This window comes from Neophocaena asiaeorientalis, unplaced genomic scaffold (assembly GCF_003031525.2).
Source record: "Neophocaena asiaeorientalis asiaeorientalis breed wild unplaced genomic scaffold, Neophocaena_asiaeorientalis_V1.1 scaffold134, whole genome shotgun sequence".
Taxonomy (NCBI): Eukaryota; Metazoa; Chordata; class Mammalia; order Artiodactyla; family Phocoenidae; genus Neophocaena; species Neophocaena asiaeorientalis.
Window position 1 is genome coordinate 3885596 of NW_020185339.1, and position 20397 is coordinate 3905992.

At 37.0% G+C, this 20397-nt stretch overlaps 1 protein-coding gene and 1 pseudogene across 1 annotated transcript in view; both read left to right on the forward strand.

Annotated features, from left to right (window-relative positions):
- The window catches only part of LIN7A (lin-7 cell polarity scaffold A), a 132144-nt gene that overhangs the window by 82230 nt on the left and 29517 nt on the right, over positions 1–20397 (forward strand). Inside the window, 2 exon segments of the mRNA XM_024736441.1 lie at positions 7558–7629; positions 9918–10127. Coding sequence (XP_024592209.1) covers positions 7558–7629; positions 9918–10127 — 282 coding nt within the window.
- On the forward strand, positions 4940–6172 carry LOC112394108 (lupus La protein homolog pseudogene; annotated as a pseudogene).

Sequence of the window (20397 nt, forward strand, 5' to 3'; positions counted from 1 at the left end):
TTTAATCTTAGTAGGTTATAACCAGAAAAGAGGATTAAAATGCTATTTCACTTTCATTTGGAGTGGTGCATTTGTTGGTTTCAGAATCGTATTGTTGATTGGCAGCCACCACTTGTATAGTGGTAGACACCGTATAAAACCCAGAAACTTTTATGCAAAATATAAGTACTTGTGACACCCGCACATCTGTTTCAACACATGCTGCCGAAATAGTAGTGGTCCGATGTTGTCTCAATATAAGAAAACCTGATGTGGCTAAAAGAGGAAACGTTTGGGAGGCAACTAGATATCAATTTCTGTACCAAATTGACCACTAACTAGCTGTGCAGTTGTGGTTTTGTTATCATCTCCATGGCTCTTTTCTTGTGTGTAGAATGCCTGAATCACAAGTTGTGAGAATTAAATGAACTCATAAATATAAAATGCTTAGCACTACTCTTGGCCTACGGTAAGTCCTTGTTAAATGTGCACCAGAATCATATCTGACTCCAAAAATTATTTACTGAACGTTTACGAGACCCTTCACTCAGTGCGATACAAGTGTTGTTTTATAGCTCACTAATTATTACACATCAAAAGAAAATATATAGCTTGATTCATTAGTTCAGGGTTTCACAATCTCAGCATCATTGACATTTTGGCAGATAATTCATTATTGTGGGGAGCTGCCTTGAGCATTGTAGGATGTTTAGCAGCATCCCGGCTACTGGGCATGTCGACTATTAGATGCCAGCATCACCATCCCTCTCCCCATTTGTGACAACCCAAAATGTCTCCAGACATTGCCCAGTGTCTCCTGGAGGCAGGGGCAAAATTCCCCTAGTTGAGAACTACAGTCTTTGATCAGTTCTTTCTAAAAGTGTTCATAGACTCCTAGTCCTAGAGGATTCTTCCTCAAAGATCCCAGGGTCAAATACATTGGGAAACATTAAATAATAATGATAATAGTAATGATAATAACTAATTTTTTTATGCACTTACTATATCCTGCAAACTGTTCTTATCTTATTGAATCTTCACAACAGACCTAGAAGTTAATTGATGCTTTAAGCACATTTTTCAAATGCAAAAATTGAGCCCCAGAGAAATGAAGTAACTGACAAAAATCATACAATTAATAAGTGGCCCAGGGTTTGTTTCCAAGCCATCTCCAGAGCCTGTGCAATTACCTACATATAGTACTACTTCTTGCATAGCACGTTTTTAAGTTCACAGTTCAAATTGGGGTGTTAAGGATAATTATTCTTAATTTGTATTTGCTTTATCTCAGGCTCTTACAAAATTAGTTTTTCTTTTGTGCTTCAGTTTTCCTCATTTTTATTTTTTATTGAAGTATAATTGACATATATTAGTTTCAGATGTACAACATAGCAATTTAATATTTGTATACCTTGTGAAATAATCACTACAGTAAGTCTAGTTTAAATCCATAACCATGAATAGTTACAATTTTTTTTCCTTGTGATGAGAACTTTTATGATTTACTCTCTTAGTAACTTTCAAATATGCAATACAGTATTATTAACTATAGTCACCATGCTGTCCACCATATTCCCATGACTTATTTTGTAACTGAAGTTTGTACCTTTTTGCGCACTCCCAGCTCCCCTCCCTGGCAACCACCAATCCGTTTTCTGTATCTATGAGCTTGGTTTTATTTATTTATTTTTTGGTTTTTTTAGATTCCACATATAAGTGAGATCATGTGGTATTTATCTTTCTCTGTCTGACTTATTTCACTTAGCATAATGCCTTCAAGATCCATCTACATTGTTATGAGTAACAAGATTTTACTCTTTTTTTTTTTTTGGCTGACTAGTATACCATTGCATGTATATACCACATCTTCTTTATCTATTTATCCACTGATGTCCACTTAGGTTGTTTCCATACCTTGGCTACCCTAAATAATGCTGCAGTGAACATGGGTGTGCATATATCTTTTCAAATTAGTGTTTTCATTTTCTTTGGATAAATACCCAGAAGTGAAATTACTGGATCATATGGTAGTTCTATTTTTAATTTTTTGAGGAACCTCCATAATGCTTTCCATAGTGGTGCACTAATTTACAATGGCACCAACAGTACATGAGGGTTTCCTTTTCTCCACATCCTCTCCAACACTTATTTCTTGTCTTTTTGGTAATAGCCATTCTGACAGCTATGAGGTGATATCTCATTATGGTTTTGATTTGCATCCCCTGATGGTTAGTGATGTTGAGCATATTTTCATGTGCCTCTTGGCCATCTGTATGTCTTCTCTGGAAAAATATTCAGATCCTCTGCCCATTTTTATATTGGACTGTTCTGTTTTTGTTTTTGCTGTTGGATGAGTTTTTCATACATTTTGGGTATTAACCTTTTATCAGATATATGATTTGCAAATGTTTTCTCCCATTGAGTAGGTCACTTTTTCATTTTGTTGACGATTTTCCTTGCTGTGTAGAAGCTTTTTAATTTGATGTAGACCCATTTGTTTATTTTTGCTTTTGTTGTCTTTGCTTTTAGAGTCAGATCCAAAAAATAATCTTTAAGATTGATATCAAGGATCTACCACCTATGTTTTCTTCTAGGAGTTTTATGGTTTCAGGTCTAACATTTACGTGTTTAATCCATTTTGAATTAATTTTTGTGTATGGTCCAAGGTAATAGTTTAGTTTAATTCTTTTGCATGTGGCTGTCCAGTTTTCTCAACACCATTTATTGGAGAGACTGTCCTTTCCCTATTGTGTATTCTTGCTTCCTTTGTCATAAGTTAATTGACCATACATGTATGGGTTTATTTTTGGGCTCTCCATTCTGTCCTATTGATCTCTGTGTCTGTTTTTATACCAATATCATATGGTTTTGATTACAACAGCTTTGTAATATAGTTGGAAAACAAGGAGTGTGATGCCTCCAGCTTTGTTCTCCTTTTTCAAGATTGCTTTGTCTATTGAGGTCTTTTGTGGTTCCATATAAATTTTAGGATTGTGTTCTATTTCTGTGAAATATGCCGTTGGAATTTTGTTAAGAATTGCATTGAATCTGTAGATTGTTCTAGGTGACATGGTCATTTTAACAATATTAATTCTTCCAGTCCATGAGTACAGAATATCTTTTCATTTATTTGTGTCTTCTTCAATTTCTTTCATCGACATCTTATTAGTTTTCAGTGTACAGGCCTTTCACCTCCTTGGTTTAAAAAAAGCAGTTTTTGTTTTAATCAACTGATGACAACCATTCCTCCTCCCCCAATTATTTGCTACATGATTGTCCTCATAAACATCCTTGAATGCAAACAAACACGTCACTCCTCCGGAAAAGATGACCACAATGACTCCAGACAAACTCAGTTGGCCAGGAGCCAAGGAGGGAGAAATTTACTCTGCTTGGGGAAGGCAGAGAATGTTTAACTGAGAAGACAATATTTGAATTAAGCCTTTAATGATTGTGTTAAACTTAGATAAATAAGAGTCTTCCTAATGGAAGGGCATTCCAAACAGAACATACAGCATGTGCAAAAGCCTGGGCAACTAAGAGGGTACGATATGTTTGGGTAATGGTCAGGGAGGAGAAAAGGAAGTACGAAAACAAGACTAAAGAGGAGGCTGTGCTCTGCATTATTTTCACTAGCTTGACTTTTGTAAGAATTTGACTTTGCAACCTTTACTGTAAGGGCAGCAGACAGTCAAGAGCACAGCAGTAGTATGGTCAGGTAGGTACTTGATGTTGATAACTAAAGTCTATAGTGTTTTGGTGGTAGACAGACCCAATTAAGACACTAATTCCGTGCTTCGAGCAACAGATAATAAATAAGTTAGGATGGAGCAAACGGGTCAGATTTGAGAGAGTTTATTAACAAGGGAAACAGGCAAACAGGCTGGAGAAAATCCTCCTCTTAAATGGGCTGTAAGAGCAAGTAAGTGGCATTTATTTGTGGAAGGGCCATTTCTGTGAAACAAAACGATACACTTTCAAGGAAATAACATGGAAACATGTTTAGCAGTTATTTTGGTAACCTAAAGAATTTGCATGAACAGGTCCCAGTTCCACAAAATGCTCTTCTGGAAACTTGCTCTCTTCCTGTTCAGATTTCCCACAGAAACTGAATACCCCAGTTATTTAGTGGAAACATAGGGATTAAAGGTGGATCCTCAGTAGTGCTCCTACCTTTCTACTCCAGACCACTTGGTCTTTCTCCTCCTAAATATGCTACCTGGGAAAGATGAATCAGCATTAGTGGAGATTCAACCAAATATATTTGAGAAATGAGCCAATAAAAAATGTTGGGAAAACAGCATTCAATGAATGGTTGTTGAATGGATGAATTAATCAAATTTTGAATTCACCTTAATAATTTTTGACTTAAGCGTATAAAATAAGATCAATAGAAAGGAAAAAATCTTCAATTAAAATTTTCCTATTTCATCTTTTACTGATGTAGTTAATGGGTCACTCCTGAAAAATACTCCAGCATAATACCAAATGGACTTTTACCCCTGTGCCTTATGCAATAGATATTTACAAATTTATTATTTAAATCTTCAAAATGAGCATATAATCAAGCATATTTAATCATGTTATTTTTTCAAAATATCTTCTTCAAACTATCCTTTAAAAGTCATCCTCTATACTTCAGTTTATTTAAAATTGAGCAATTTATTTTACTACTGATTTCCTAACCCCCCTATCCCTGGTCGTTTAAAGGAAAAACAGTTTTTCTGTTATGTTTCAACAATTTGTATAGTTGTGTCTAGAATCATAATTAGTAATAATATCTGCTGTCTAAGGAGTACCTGCTGTGGATGGCGTTTTGAAAGTATTCTTTCAAAGATAAACAACCATACTGGCCGGGACAACCCCCATCTTCTTGAGGTGCATTGGGCAAGCTGGCAGTGCTGGGGAGGGGAGATGTTGCGGTCGCTGTTAGTGACCCTGTGGTGCGTCTCTGTGGGACCGGGAACTTAAAGATAGCCAGAATGGCAGAAAATGGTGATAATGAAAAAATGGCTGCTCTGGAGGCCAAAATCTGTCATCAAATCGAGTATTATTTTGGTGACTTCAATTTGCCATGTGACAAATTTTTAAAGGAACAGATCAAACTGGGTGAAGGCTGGGTACCTTTGGAGATAATGATAAAATTTAATAGGTTAAACCGTCTAACAACAGACTTTAATAGTAGAAGCATTGAGCAAATCAAAGGCAGAACTCATGGAAATAAGTGAAGCAGAACTCATGGAAATAAGTGAAGATAAAACTAAAATTAGAAGATCTCCAAGCAAACCCCTCCCTGAAGTGACTGATGAGTATAAAACTGATGTAAAAAACAGATCTGTTTATATTAAAGGCTTCCCAATTGATGCAACCCTTGATGACATAAAAGAATGGTTGGAAGATAAAGGTCAGGTACTAAATACTAAGATGAGAAGAACATTGCACAAAGTATTCAAGGGATCGATATTTGCTGTATTTGATACCATTGAATCTGCTAAGAAGTTTGTCGAGGCCCCTGGCCAGAAGTACAAAGACACAGACCTGCTAATACTTTTCAAGGACGATTACTTTGCAGAGAAAAATGAAGAAAGAAAGCAAAATAAAATAGAAGCTAAATTATGAGCTAAACACAAGCAAGAAGAAAAACAAAAGTTAGCAGAAAATGCTGAAATGAAATCTCTAGAAGAAAAGATTGGCTGCTTGCTGAAATTCTCGGGGGACTTAGATGATCAGATGTGTAGAGAAGATTTGCATGTCCTTTTCTCAAATCATGGTGAAATAAAATGGATAGACTTTGTCAGAGGAGCCAAAGAGGAAATAATTCTGTTTAAAGAAAAAGCTATGGAAAGCAAAAGACACAAATAATGGTAATGTACAATTAAGGAACAAAGAGGTCACCTGGGAAGTTCTAGAAAGAGATGTGGAAAAAGAAGCATTGAAAAAAATAGTAGAAGATCAACAAGAATCCCTAAACAAATAGAAGTCAAAAGGTCGCAGGTTTAAAGGAAAAGGAAAGGGAAATAAAGCTGCCCAGATTGGGTCTGCTAAAGGAAAAGTACAGTTTCAGGGCAAGAAAACTAAATTTGATAGTGATGATGAACATGATGAAAATGGTGCATGTAGACCAGTAAAAAGATCAAGAGAAGAAACAGACAAAGAACCTTCATCTAAACAACAGAAAACAGGGTTTCCCTAGTGGCACAGTGGTTGAGAGTCCGCCTGCCGATGCAGGGGTCACGGGTTTGTGTCCCGGTCCGGAAAGATCCCACATGCCGCGGGGCGGCTGGGCCCGTGAGCCATGGCCGCTGAGCCTGCGCATCTGGAGCCTGTGCTCCGCGACGGGAGAGGCCACAACAGTGAGAGGCCCGCGTACCGCAAAAATAATAATAATAATAATACAACAGAAAACAGAAAATGGTGCCAAAGATCAGTAATTTAGTAAACATTTTTTATTCATTTTAATTAGATTTTAAGCTGCTTTTGTCTTTGGAGGCTTTTAAACAGAAAACCGAATTAGGTCCACTTCAATGTCTACCTGTAAGAAAGGAAAATTTTTTTGTTGTTTAACTTGTCTTTTTTTTGTTGTTATTGTTATCTAAACGAGTATGTTTTTATGTATAATTCTGTTTGTGTTCTTTCAGATTATTCAAATATCAAAGGAAACATTCTTCCACTAAATTGCCTTTGTAATATGAGAATGTGTTAGTACAAAGTAATAAACTGTATACTGCATAAAAAAAAAAAGAAACAACCATACTAAATAAATATTCTTTACCCAGTTTTTAGATGGGCAAAAAAAGCGTCAAAGTGGTAAAGTAGTTCAACCAAGACCTCATAGTTCCCCAATTGTATTATAAGGCTCAAACGTAGGTCCGTTAGTCAGCAAAACCTGTATGCTTTCTTTTTTTTTTTAACCTGTATGCTTTCTATGACATCATTCTGGGTCCAGATTTTACCCCCCATTTTTTCTATTTCACCTAAATGTTAACATGAACCCATAGTTGATATGTTGTTCTGTATTACTAATTCCAAGAATCTCTTACTTTACTTGTCTTTGCTCCTGAATCTCTATAGTTATGAATGTGTATCAGTAACACATTCCAACTTGCATACCTTCCAACATTCAAGGAAAAGATATTGTAATCCCAGCTCTGTGGAATATTAACTTAGAAAACTATTTTTAAAGTGTTACCTAGATTCAGGAAATAACTATATACATTATTTTTATTACGTATTTGAGAGATAGAACTATAAATAATGGTAAAAATTTTTACCAACAGCGGTTTTTATAAAACCAAATATAAAAGTTTTATTACTTGATAAACATGGATAGCCAAATTAAAAAGTGAATAAAAGTGATTGCCCTGTCTTCTCTGCCCTAACCACCACCTGCCCGCTCCCCTGCCCCCCAAAAAATAGGAGGGATTTTTGGTCCAAATCATCAGGATAATTGATTCAAACCTATTTCACTTTGTGATAGGGAACTTCTGTCTTACAATGAAAACTTATTGTCCTATCTGCAATGAAAGAATTGATATTCTTAATGTTCTTACACGTTCTTTTTTTATGTGAACATTTTAGGTGTATCAATATATGCATGAAACGATAACTGTTAATGGCTGTCCTGAATTCCGTGCCAGGGCCACAGCAAAGGTAAGACTTGAGTAACTTTAAAAATATACTTAACCCCAGTGATCTAGTAATTGATTGTGCGCGTGTGTGTTTCAGGTATTCTCGTGTGTACACTGTAAGAGAATTTAGACATCAGTGGCAGCCCAGAGTCTAGAACCAGTACTACTTCCCAGGTAAAAATCCTAATGGAAAATTGAACGTTTCTGCTGCTTCTGTAGCTTAAGAAAGGAGAATGATTTCATTAAACTCACTGAATGTTCATTTGGCACAAGCAAATCTGCTGGTTCATTGTATAAATACTTCTTGGTTTTCTGACACATTCCTCTGATCCAAAAGAACCTGTTCCCTATTCAACGCATGAAGATTTGTACAAGTCTAAAAGTTTGACCCAAGCTAGACATGACGAGAACTCACCTGATACCCACTGATGCAGGATTCTTCCATGTACTCAGCAGAGTAGCTGAATGAATATGATGTTGACCTGAAGGGAAGGTCTGTTACCTGTTTTGGTAGTGACCACATTTGCTCTTGAAAAACTCAAATCCAGAGATTGCAGAGACCTTCCGAATGAAAATGTTACAGCAGTAGGATCATGAAATTATCTGGGAAACAGACCATAGGAAATAATAGTTTTAAACTAAAATCACTAATGCAGTTCTTACTTTACAAGTACAGAAATGTTATAATAGATACATATTTGCTTTTTAAAAGCTTTTCTCTTTCTAATATGTGTAAGAAATAAGAACTGCTGAAAATAATCAGAATTTTCCATTTAATTCTTTTGTGTTACATCACCGCTTGTTTGGTTTCTCTCCTGATTTTTTCAGTTTTCCTTCTGTAACTGAACACTATAGATTTGTGATTTTTTTGTTTTTTGATTTTTTTAACCCAGGCAAAAAGAGGGTATTATTATCATTACATCATGCTTTGCTTGTACTGAAGTGGAACACACACAGAAAAATGATCCCTACATGGTTTAATTAAGGGGAAAGTGAATTATGTAGTGTTTTACCATTCTCATTTCTTATTCATGTAGAACAGCAGGACAGCAGCATAATGTTGCAATAGCACAATATTTTCTGGTTGTTTCTGGGCTGTCTGCATTGCATCCATGTCAGCCATTAAAATCTATGCATGACAGCAAGGTTTGCATGAGCAAATGCATGTAGCTAAAAGCAAGCCATTATTTCCATATCATTCACTATCTTTCACTAAATGCAGACAGTAGCATAATGCTAAATTGATGTGATAATGCTGTGTGTGGAAAAGAATGTACAGTCGTTGGGAATCAATATTTTCACAGTGTTGAGTAAATCGCTTTATAGTAGGTATCTAACCAGCTGTGGTTAAGGCAGTTTACCAGAGGTGGAAAATAAGAAGCAGGCAGAAGAATCTTTTCTTGATAGAAACTATTTAAATCTTCTCCATGGAGGGGAGGGGGGTGAAAACTAATGGTAAGTTGTTTCCTTCAACTTAGTTTTTAAATTAATATATATGAATTTTAAAATAAAGTTATATCCATATTAAATGATATTTTGTACATCTAGGTATAAAACCATGGACTGCTCATTTTGCCTACGTTACTGCAGTAGTTGAAATATTAATGTAAAATATAGGGGGCAAAAACCTGTGCCAGATAAGAGGACCTCATAATAATATGGAATATTGATATGAATAATTATAATCTGAATCTATTATTTTCTTTTAGCTTTTTTTTCTTTTAGGCATTTTCAATGAAAAAAGAAAAAGAAACTAAATTTTCTAAGCCAGTGGTTTGGCAATAGCAAAATTCTAGATGTATTCACCAGTATATGTACATATAAATGCTCCTCTGTGTATTGAATACATTTACGTGCAAACACCAAGTTAGACCGTGTGTCATACAAAGAAGTGGAAGCCACGATCTCGGCCCTTCGGGTGCCCATGGTCAACATATATACAATATATACAGTAATTATAGTTTATGTACCGTATGTAGGTATTATATGTACCAAAGCTATTTGGAGTCCAAGAATAGGAAGATTTGCGTCTAACCAAGGTTAGTGGGAAAGATGTTTATGAGGAAGGGAAATTTTTATCATAATGGGTAAGGTCTAGAAAGGTGGAAATATCAATAGTTGGGCTGAGCTTTACCAAAGAAAGGAATTATAAAGGACATCTAAATGAAGAAAGCCCCCTCCCTTTCGTGTTCTTTCTTTCACAGGAGAATGCTATAAAATAGGAGGAGTTGCCAGATCTACACACTGCAGGTCATGTGATGAGCCTTATTTCCCTCGTTTTTATCACCCAATGACCATCTTTTCTTTCAGGCAACAGTTGCAGCTTTTGCAGCTAGTGAAGGCCATTCCCACCCTCGGGTAGTCGAGCTGCCAAAAACGGATGAAGGCCTTGGTTTTAATGTGATGGGAGGAAAGGAGCAAAATTCCCCCATTTATATCTCTCGCATCATTCCTGGAGGGGTGGCCGAAAGACACGGAGGCCTCAAGCGAGGTGACCAGCTACTATCAGTGAATGGAGTGGTACGTTCATAACATAATCAGAGGTTTTTCTCTCTAAGCACATTCTTGTTTTTCCCCTGCTGTTACTAAAGTCAATGTTGAAATCCTAGAACAAATCTTAATTTTGTGTCCAAACAGCTTCCTCAGCATTGATGGATATTAAGCCTACAAAAGCAGCAATTTTATAGTTTTGATGTCTCATTTTGTCTTATTCAGGGATGATAAGTAGGACCTAGTGGGAAAATCATCCCAAGATATTATCCCAACTAGTAGAATTTCCCCCATATAATACTATAATTGAATTAATATTTAAAAGAACATAATTTCAAGTCACTTTTATTCAGTTATTATAAGCAAATATACACATTTAAAAAATAAAGCTAAAACTTCTCACTCTATATATTTTTTCATTTTCATTAAAGAGGAAGAATAATTTTAATATGCGTAATAATAACACACATGGAAAAGGCTAATGCACAGATAATTCTGTAAGCCGGGTATAGAGCTATAATATAACAAAAATATATCAGCCTCTTTCCTGGAAAAGTTTGATTATATTATCTATTCATCATATTTATTTTAGTTTTCACATGAAGTTAAAACTAAGAACATACATTTTTTTCATAACCTCATATTCTTTGGATGCCATTACCTCCACATGTAATAACGAGTTGTTAATGAAATGGCTTCATGTGAAATGAATAATTTTTCCCCATAGCTTCTACTTAAATAAAAAATAATTAACCTAAAAGCATAAATTTCAGAAGTATAGATAGGAACATATCAAAGCTTACTTTTCTGTTCACCTAGGATCTGTCTTCTAAGAACTTAAGATTTTAAAAAATAAATTAGATTTGGGTTATTTGTGGCCATATTGATTTCTGCTAAGGACATAATATCCAAAATAAATGAATTTGGAATGTGATATTTTGTTGGTAACTATGGAGTACATTCTTCTATTTATATCTTGCATTCTTTTTTAGCCTGATACGTAGCTTTATAGGACCCCAAATCATTCATTCAACTCCACTGATCCCTGCTGTACATCAAAATCATCAGTCCATGAATATTTTATTTCCCTTAAGCATTCCAATTCTAAAATTACCATTTCATTTACTTCTTTCTATGCAACAATGCTTTGAGATGAGCTTTTTATTGACCTTTAGATAACTATGACTTTTCAAAGCATGTTTCAACTGACAATTTTATAGTCAAGCTTTCTAGGAGAGGGCTCTAGAGCTAGGTCATGCAATTATGTCACAGAGTAATCTGTGCCTCAGTGTATGAAATTACAATTTCTCTGAATATATTGGGTAGATCAAAAGAGAGTATAGATTTTAAAACATGAGAAGTACAAAAAAAGAACCAAAACTATATTAATAGTAAGTGTATATATATATATATATATATATATATAAAGGAACAGTAAATATCTATCAAATCAATTTAATATGAGTTGACTTTAAGCTATCTGTCAAAAGGGCTAAAGAGCCTTTGTTTAACCCATACATTTGCAGGGAACCCAGCTGCTGCCATTTCATAACCACTCATCCATTCCTTGCAATGACCATGTGACTTTATCTGGGAGTCTGCGGGAGCAGTTGGAGCAATGAAATCAGACACATTAGGCTCTACCACTCAATATCCATATTTTTATGGATTAATATCCCCTAAACCTGAATTTTCTAATCTGAGTAAGGGGAGTAGTGACTAATTTGAAGGGCTCTGATGAAAATTAAAATGAGGCAAAATGTCTGTTGAGAGCTATCCTGTGATAACTTGGTTATACACACCTTTGATAGGTAAGCGTGGTTACTGCAGAATGTTGAAAAGGGTTAGCAGTCCCCCTATGATATTGCTATTGCCAGCTATAAGTTTTAAAGCAAATTATGCTACACATATAGTTATATTTTAGCAAACATTTACTAGCAAATAGGCATTAATAGACTCATACAACCTCTTCCGTAAGTTTGATGATATCCCAGTTCTCTGCCCATTCAGATATTCCAGTCATTACCTTGAAAAAAAAGGTTTACTTGAGGCAGATGAAACAACGTTCCAGAGCCAGGATTTTGTTATCTTTATATTCAGCATCAAACAACCAGAAATTCTACTAGACTGACAGTTGAAAATAAGAAGCTTTAGTGTTCAACTTAGGCCACTGATCCTTTGGTACAGGCTGTGGGCCTCCTTAAGAGTTTTGTAACCTGGTCATGCAAAGGTGAGGGACGTCTCCAAAATCTCTAGTATTCCACTTATATTTAAAACGTTTAAGTTTGTCGATTAAGTTCCATTTATAATGGTAGTTAATAAGTCACTAATTGTGTCACTGGGAATCCATTTCTGACATACGTTGCTAATAAAACAAAGCATCAAGATGGGTATAACAAATGCTTTTGTAGTGACCAACCTCTAGAGTGTTGCCTTGGTAACACTCTATAATGTTTGCTGACCACCTAGACTGCTTTAAGCTTCTAAGTTTGGAGTTTAAAACATTGTACATCTGTATAATCAAACTATACATTATAAACTACCTATTTTAAAGTACTTAAAAGTAAGTTATATACATTTTAACAGTACTACTATTTATCAGATATTCATCAAAAGGCAGTTTTCCTTCTGTAAATGAGAAATTTCATGACCCAGTGGGTTTCCAATAGTCACACAAAGTAGTTAATCCAAGGCAACAACCCTGGGCTCCTAACATTGAATTCACAAGTCTTTTCAGGATAAATAATTCCAGGCAGATAGCAGTATTTAATGAAAAAAAAAAATTCTGTAATGGAAGGGCCAAAAAGAGAAAATGTTAGCAAATGATCAAATTTACACTTTAAAATAAAGTACCATCTGGGGAAATTAATATGGAAGATTTTCAGAACATGCCATTCTAAACTGAGAACAAATTTTGGAAGGAAGTGATTTGAAGGGCTGAAGCAAACCTTACTACTTCAGTACAAGTACTCTGGGGAAAATTTCCTAGTGTCCTACTTGAAAAGTAAAGAAATTGTTGCATGGACCTTTAGACGTCTGAAAAGACACATGAAAAGATGTCTTAATTATGCATGTTCGTTTTTATGCCCTACCTGCTTTTAGAAAGGATATATCATGATATCTGATAAAAAGTAAAATATGTTAATACAGATTTATTAACATGGCATGTTAGGTAATGAAGTGGGATAGAAAGGAAGAAAATCAATAAATAGAAATAAAGAAAAGATACAGTAGAGCAAGTACTGTTTTTCCTCTTAGCCTCTTAGAAATCAAAGCAGAAGGAAACTTATACCAGCTCAGCTAGCATTGGTAGGGATTTTTTTCTATCCCTGAGTTCCAGGAGAAATTTCCCATGGGAGTTTTACAAATGAGATATTGAATCGCCTAATAAAATTTTATAGAAAACGCAGAGGCTTTTTGCGCATGGCTACTTCTTAGGTCAATCCTCAGTAAAAACTTAGAGCTGAATGCTCAACTAAAATTTAACGGTAACAGGAGGTCTCAGTGTTATAGTTAGAATTTATAGCTTTCTAATGATCTCCTTTTTGCCCTTTTATACCAAAGTGTTTCATCAGCAATTTTGAGAAGGACCTAAAGGGCTGTATATAAAGGTTACAGCCAACATGCAGCCAGCAGGGTCAGTAAATACATTTAGTGATTGAGTCTGGATACAAAAAATATCAATAGAATGGTACAATAGGCCTAATTTAATAAGAATCTACATGAAGTCCTGCTCATTTGCCCAGAAAACTAGCTACCTATATGCAGAATCAGGAAGGAATGGCTAAATAACAAAACCAGGGGGAAAAAAAAAAAAAAAAAGCCCAGGGGATTTCAATTGATTTCAAGAGAAAAATGAAGCAAGTTGAGGGGAAAAAAAGAAAAACACCAAAAGATGTTAATGTAATCATAGGGGCCATTAATATAAATATCATGTACAGACAGAGGAGGAGACTGGTCCAGCTCTGAATATGCTGTTCAGCTCACACCCCACTGTACTTTGATCGTGGTTCCATCCTTGGAGAGAACAAGAAGCTCATCCAGAGTCAAGCAGTCTTGTATGGAAAGAAGGACTTGCCTTGTTCAGGGTAGAGAAGAGACTCAGGGGAACGATGGCTGCCTTCACTTGTCCTCCATTTTGTGTGGCAGCAGATGGCAGAACCAAGACCAGTGGATAAAAGCCACAGGGAAGGCAGATTACAGCTTATTATAAGGAAGGACCTTTAAACACATAGGGAAAGACTGAATCATTAGTATGTGCCCATCATTTGAAGTCTTAATCAGAGATTAGAAGACTAACCAGCAAGAGTATTTCAAAATATGTGTACAATGTAGAGGGCTGGAACAGTTGGTCCCAAGGTCCCTTCTAACTGTGTACTGTGTTTTCAGATGGGCTTTTGCTGAGACTCCTAAATACCCCTACACACACACACACACACACACACACACACACCCTCCTTATATAGGTAAGTAGGCTCTACCTACTCTCTGTGTACCCTACTAATGAGACATTTTTTCTTGAACAGAGCATTAGACATATACTACAATATAATGCTTTTTATTTATCTAGCATTTTACAGTTTATGAACAGTATTTACCTAAAATTCTCCCATTTGTTCCTCAAAAGTCTCATGAAAAGAGTAGGGTCAGAGTTTGTTCTCTCTCTCTCTCTCTCACACACACACACACATACACACAAATGGATACACACATGTGCACACACAGGCCCACACCAAATACACACACAAGAAGTGAATTTCAGCCTTTATTGTGATCATAACCAATGCTTACCAAATGTAATAACTGGTTACTTAAAAAGTAAATCCCGATGAAATCTGAATAAGCTCCGTGGATTGAGCCTATGTCAATGCCCTGGTTTTAATATTATACAGTTGTTTTAAAAGATGTTAATATTTAGGGAAGCTGGGTAAAGGGTGCATAGGACCTCCCTGTACATTTCTTTTTAACTTCCTGTGACTCAATAATTATTTCCTAATAATTTTTTAAAAGGGAGAGAGTCCACAAGAATCAACCTGAAATATGATATCCTCCTGGTGCTGATGGGAGAGAGGACAGGTGGAGACAGGAAGGCACAGGTTAGAAAGATAAAATAAAAGCAGAAGAACTTTAAAAATATGTCATAGTCAAAAGAGACCTTCACTAGCTCCTGAAATCCAGGCATTGTTTTAGAGCATCATTGGTAGGGAAATTGCAGTTAAATTTGCCCAGTAGTTAATCCTAAATAAAGCTGTTGATACAGTGTATGAACAGTGCTAATTGATTTTTAAGCATAACAGATGAATGAATAAAACTTGAGGGATGGAACAGCATAAATTGTTTTCCTGGAATATGGCTTTTCTCCCATTTTATAAATACCTATGCCAAGTTAAGGGTGAGTCCTCACAGCCCAAATTATTTATACAGAAAGGCTATCTGGTGTGGAATGAGGATGAAACACAAATTAGAACTGTCTAGATCTGAGCTCTCTGAACCTACAGCATCCCAGATGGGAAATCTGTATTAAATCTTACTTATCTATTATCTGAACAAAGAGAAAATATACATAAGAAGATAGTTTTAATTACTATGAAATACACTATAAGATTTCTATGAAAATTTAAGCTCTACATTAAAAACACATGCCCCATTGACAGCAGTAATTTTTGTTCATTGCCTTCAGTCTTAGAACAGCACCTATCTAGTCAAAGCTCCATATATATTTGTTTAACTCCAGGCACCATTGTAAGCACTTTACATATTGAATTTATTATTTCCTCATAATGATCTTTTGTGGTAGGTGCTCTTATTGTCACTCTTATTTTACAAATGAGGAAACTGAGGAAGAGCGAGATGAAATGACTTGCCCAAGTTTGTACAGCTACTGAATGACAGAAGTGGAGAGTCTAACCTGGGCACTCTGGCCTTATTCATCCTAATTTAAGGGTAAATAAATATCTTAGCCCTTAAAAGATGAGTATTTTCCTGTATGGTATAGAAATGATCAAGTGGTTTTTTAAACTTTTTTTAACTTTTATAGGTTTGCATAAGCATTTTTTGTTGGGAGAGGGTCTGTTGTTTTTCTGTTTCTCATAAAGGGCTTTGACCTTTAAAAAGTTAAGAACCATTCCTAAAAAACAGCATTGTGGAAAAGGAGGCATTTACTTGAATTCAAACGGCTCAGAATCCTGAGGGGGTGCGGAGAGTTTGGTATGAATGTGTTTGATGGTTCCATCCCTGCCTAACCCATCACTCCACCTTGTGTCAGGCACAGAAAGCACAGGGCCAGAGTGTGGCCTGAACAGCCAGTGACAGCCCTGATCCACACTCACTCTTGGGGGTCCACGCGGCTGTTAGAGGGACGCCATACAGGCATAAAGAGGGGGAAGGCAAAGCAGAGCCTCAGCCTTTGGGTCCCTGTAGGGGCCTGGCATGAGCATCCCTGAGTTCTAGGCTAGGAGGCCTCAAGTAAAGCTATTCTCAGATTCTCTTTGCCAAGGAATTGTTACCAGATTCTTTACCTTGCTGGGCAGCTGAGTGCGAGATTGTTTGGGTTATAATTAAATAGGAGTGCAAGCTGGAATTTCAGTTAAGTGCTGAAAATTTTTGTTCTCTGAGTAATTTCATGTGACACTCCACTCACAATTGTGAAGGCTCCAAGACAAGTACGATTATGTTGCCTTAACCCAGTCACTTTAGGAATGGCACAAACAAGGCAACATAATCCGGTATACTTTGCAACATTGAACAGGTGGTGTTCTAGTCCCCTTCATTCCGAATTGGCTCATGATAGATCTTCTCACTTAAAAAGCAGAATAGAAGAATATTGTGCTATCCCAACCGAGCAGGTAACAATAGCTCACAGGCCAGAACTGCTACATTCCCGCCCTGCGATTTCAGCCTACAGGAACAGGCACCAGGTACATTAGCTCTCAGACGTTAATAGACCAACTTGAGCTTTGAGCATACCCTGAGGTTGTGCTGACGAAATTGACCGAAAATGTATCAATGCCAGAATACACTCACATTTAGCAAGTATTAAAGTACAGGTCTCTATATGCTGGAAAGCATTCCCACCCATGGGGTCAGACTGGCCTAAATCTCTATTTAGATTGCTAGTAATGGGTATTTGACTATTCAGTTTTCTTCTGGTACAGTCTTTTTCGTAGTTATTTTTACCATTTGTTGTTTGTGTTTTTCTCATTTTGTGCTATTTTAGCAATACTTTTCATTCATTCAACAATTATTTGTAGGGGCTTCCCTGGTGGCGCAGTGGTAGAGAGTCTGCCTGCCAATGCAGGGGACATGGGTTTGTGCCCCGGTCCGGGAAGATCTCACATGCCGCGGAGCGGCTGGGCCCGTGAGCCATGGCCGCTGAGCCTGCGCGTCCGGAGCCTGTGCTCCACAACGGGAGAGGCCGCAGCGGTGAGAGGCCCACGTACCGCAAAAAAAAAAAAAGCCAATTATTTGTAAAGCACTTATTATGTGACAGCTGCTAAACAGAGACCTGGGTATAAATGTGAACAAAAGAGAAAGGGTTATAACCTTCGTGGAACTTTCTGTCTGGTAAAGAGTAGAAAAATAGTGATGATGATAATAATAAACATACAGGCATACCTTGTTCATTGTGCTTTGCAGATAATTGAGTTTTTTACAAATTGAAGGTTTGTGGCAACCTTGCATTGTAAGATGATGGTTAGCATTTTTTAGCAATATTTTAAAATTTAGGTATACATATTGTTTTTTTAGACATAATTCTATTGTACACTTCATAGATTACAGAGTAGTGTAAACATAATTTTATATACACTAAGAAACCAAAAAGTACGTGTGACTCACTTTATTGTGATATCTGCTTCATTGTGGTAGTCTGGAACCAAACCCTCAGTATCTCCAAGGTATGCCTGTATACATATCCATGTATATGTAACTGGTGGTATAGCCATCACTTACCCCAGCATAAAGGAAATTCCCCCAGAGATTCAGTTCAGTTCCACACTGGTCAGAGTAATGAGATTTTTACTCCATGTGTGTATTAGTTTCTGTGGCTGCTGTAACAAATTACCGTGAACCTGATGCCTTACACAATAGAAGTTTATCCTCCCACATTTCTGGAGGTCAGAACTCAGAAATCAGTTTGAATGATCCCAAACCAGGGTGTTAGCAGGGCTGGACTCCCTCCAGAGGCTCTAGGGGAGAATTTGCTTCTTGCTCCTTGCAGCTTCTGTGTTGAATCTGCCTCTACTTCTTTCTTACAAGGACACTTCTGATTGCATTTAGGGCATAAGTCAAGGTAATCTCATCTCAAAATTCTTAAGTTGATCATATCAGCAAGGACCCTTTTTCCATACAAGGCAACATTTACAGGTTCCAGTGAATAAGACCTGATGCCTTTGAAAACCATTATTCTAAATTCAGAGGGCTTACAAGTTTCCAGGACTATGGAAAGGGATCACTTGTCCACAGACCATGACCACACTCGTTTTCCACTCTCAGGACAGTATGTGCTGAGTATTTTCCACCTACTCCTGGTTCTGACAATGCAACTTTCTCTTTCCCCTCCCACTTTGAATACTTTTCTCCTTTTACTTCTGCCTGTATAATCAGTGAAGCTTTTTATCCTTCTCTTCCTCCTGCCCCCCGCCCCCTGGCCCCAATCTCTATCTAGTCTTTGGATAACGGGGGAAAAAATGCATTTCTGCCTTACTGTCAAAGTCAAAGTCTTTCAGCTATTTCTGAGTTCTTTGTTTGCTCTGTAGATGTAAGCTGAAGGAAGCAAAGGGGGAGGGGAAGTACAGAAAAAACACAAATTTATATCAGTACTTCAGAATATAACACTGCCTCATAATGAAGTACTATAACAAGTGTTAAAGGGGAAAAAGGGGAAGAAAACAAGGTGCCATATAAAAGAATAAGAGGAGCTCCTTTTAATAGTGTTAGGGATAGCCTCTTTGAGGGGTGACATTTAAGCTGAGACTAAGGGCAAGGACGAGTCAGTCATCATCAGAAGAAAGCTTGCGTGAAGGTATCCAGGCAAGAAAGTCCATGACTTGTAGTGTAGGATTGTTACCTACCAGGGTTCTTGGCCTTCCTCAATCAATAGAAATTGATAAGAAACCAGACAAGAAATTCAGGCAAGGCTTTACTGGGGCCCCTGCTACAGTAGGGGGGAGCGAAAATAAGTAACAGGTTCCCTTGCTCGCTCCCCAAGGAGGGGTGAGCTCATTCCTATATGGGGTGAGAGTAGGGGTGTGTCCAGGGGTCTGGCCGGAGGGATGGCTTAGGTGCTTTGCCCACCCCTTTGGTGGTGGTGAGTGCAGGGGGCATGCGCAATACCCTGCTTTTGCTCCCAACATCTTGTTTTTGCTCCTGGCTCTTCAGAAGTAGCAATAGGATTTGGTCCTTTTGTTATCTTGTTGTCCGTAATTTGCCCCAACTGTGCATGCACGCAGTTATTTTTGGTCCCTTATAGTTTCTTTGTATTTTGTTGCTGGAGGAGACGTTTGTCCAGGTGCAAGCCCTGCAGCAAAGGGTCCCAGTCTCAGGTCCCAGCCTGTCTCAGGATTGGCTGAAAAAAGAGCAGAGAGACTGGGTCATGGAGAGTTGGATAAGATGAGCTGAAGAGTGGTGGGAGCCAGATAGGGCAGATTCCTATAGGTGCTACCAAAAAGGTTATATTTTATTCTAAGTGCAATGGGAATCTCGATGTTGTCCGTCAATTCTGAAATCTGGTATTATGCTAAGAATTTCTGATACCTACTATGGCTAGTCACTAAAAACTGAAGTGTCTTATACTTTTTCTGTTTTAGTGTAGTATTATTATTTTTTCTATATTGAAATTTTCTTACTAAACCCTTAAACCACTTAAATAAGATCTGGCATCTGATAACTTTAGAAGTAGTTTTCTGTCTTTTTATCGCTACTTTTAATGGAAATTAGAAACCTTTTTCTTTATTGTCAATTGATATTTTCAACATTTCAAATAAGTCATTACATTTCAAGTTCTTATAGTTTCTGAGGAGTTTAAGGATAGTCTAACCATAATATGACCATTTACAATTTGGGGACTCTATTTCATCATCTGTAAAACAGAGATAATACTATCTTTCTCACATGGCTGATCTGAAGATTAAAATAAGAGAAAGTGTGTGAAAGTATCTGCCACTATGGCAGATATCTTTTAAAAACCCAGTAGCTGGGACTTCCCTGGTGGTGCAGTAGTTAAGAATCCGCCTGCCAGTGCAGGGAACACGGGTTCGAGCCCTGCTCCGGGAAGAACCCACATGCCGTGAAGCAACTAAGC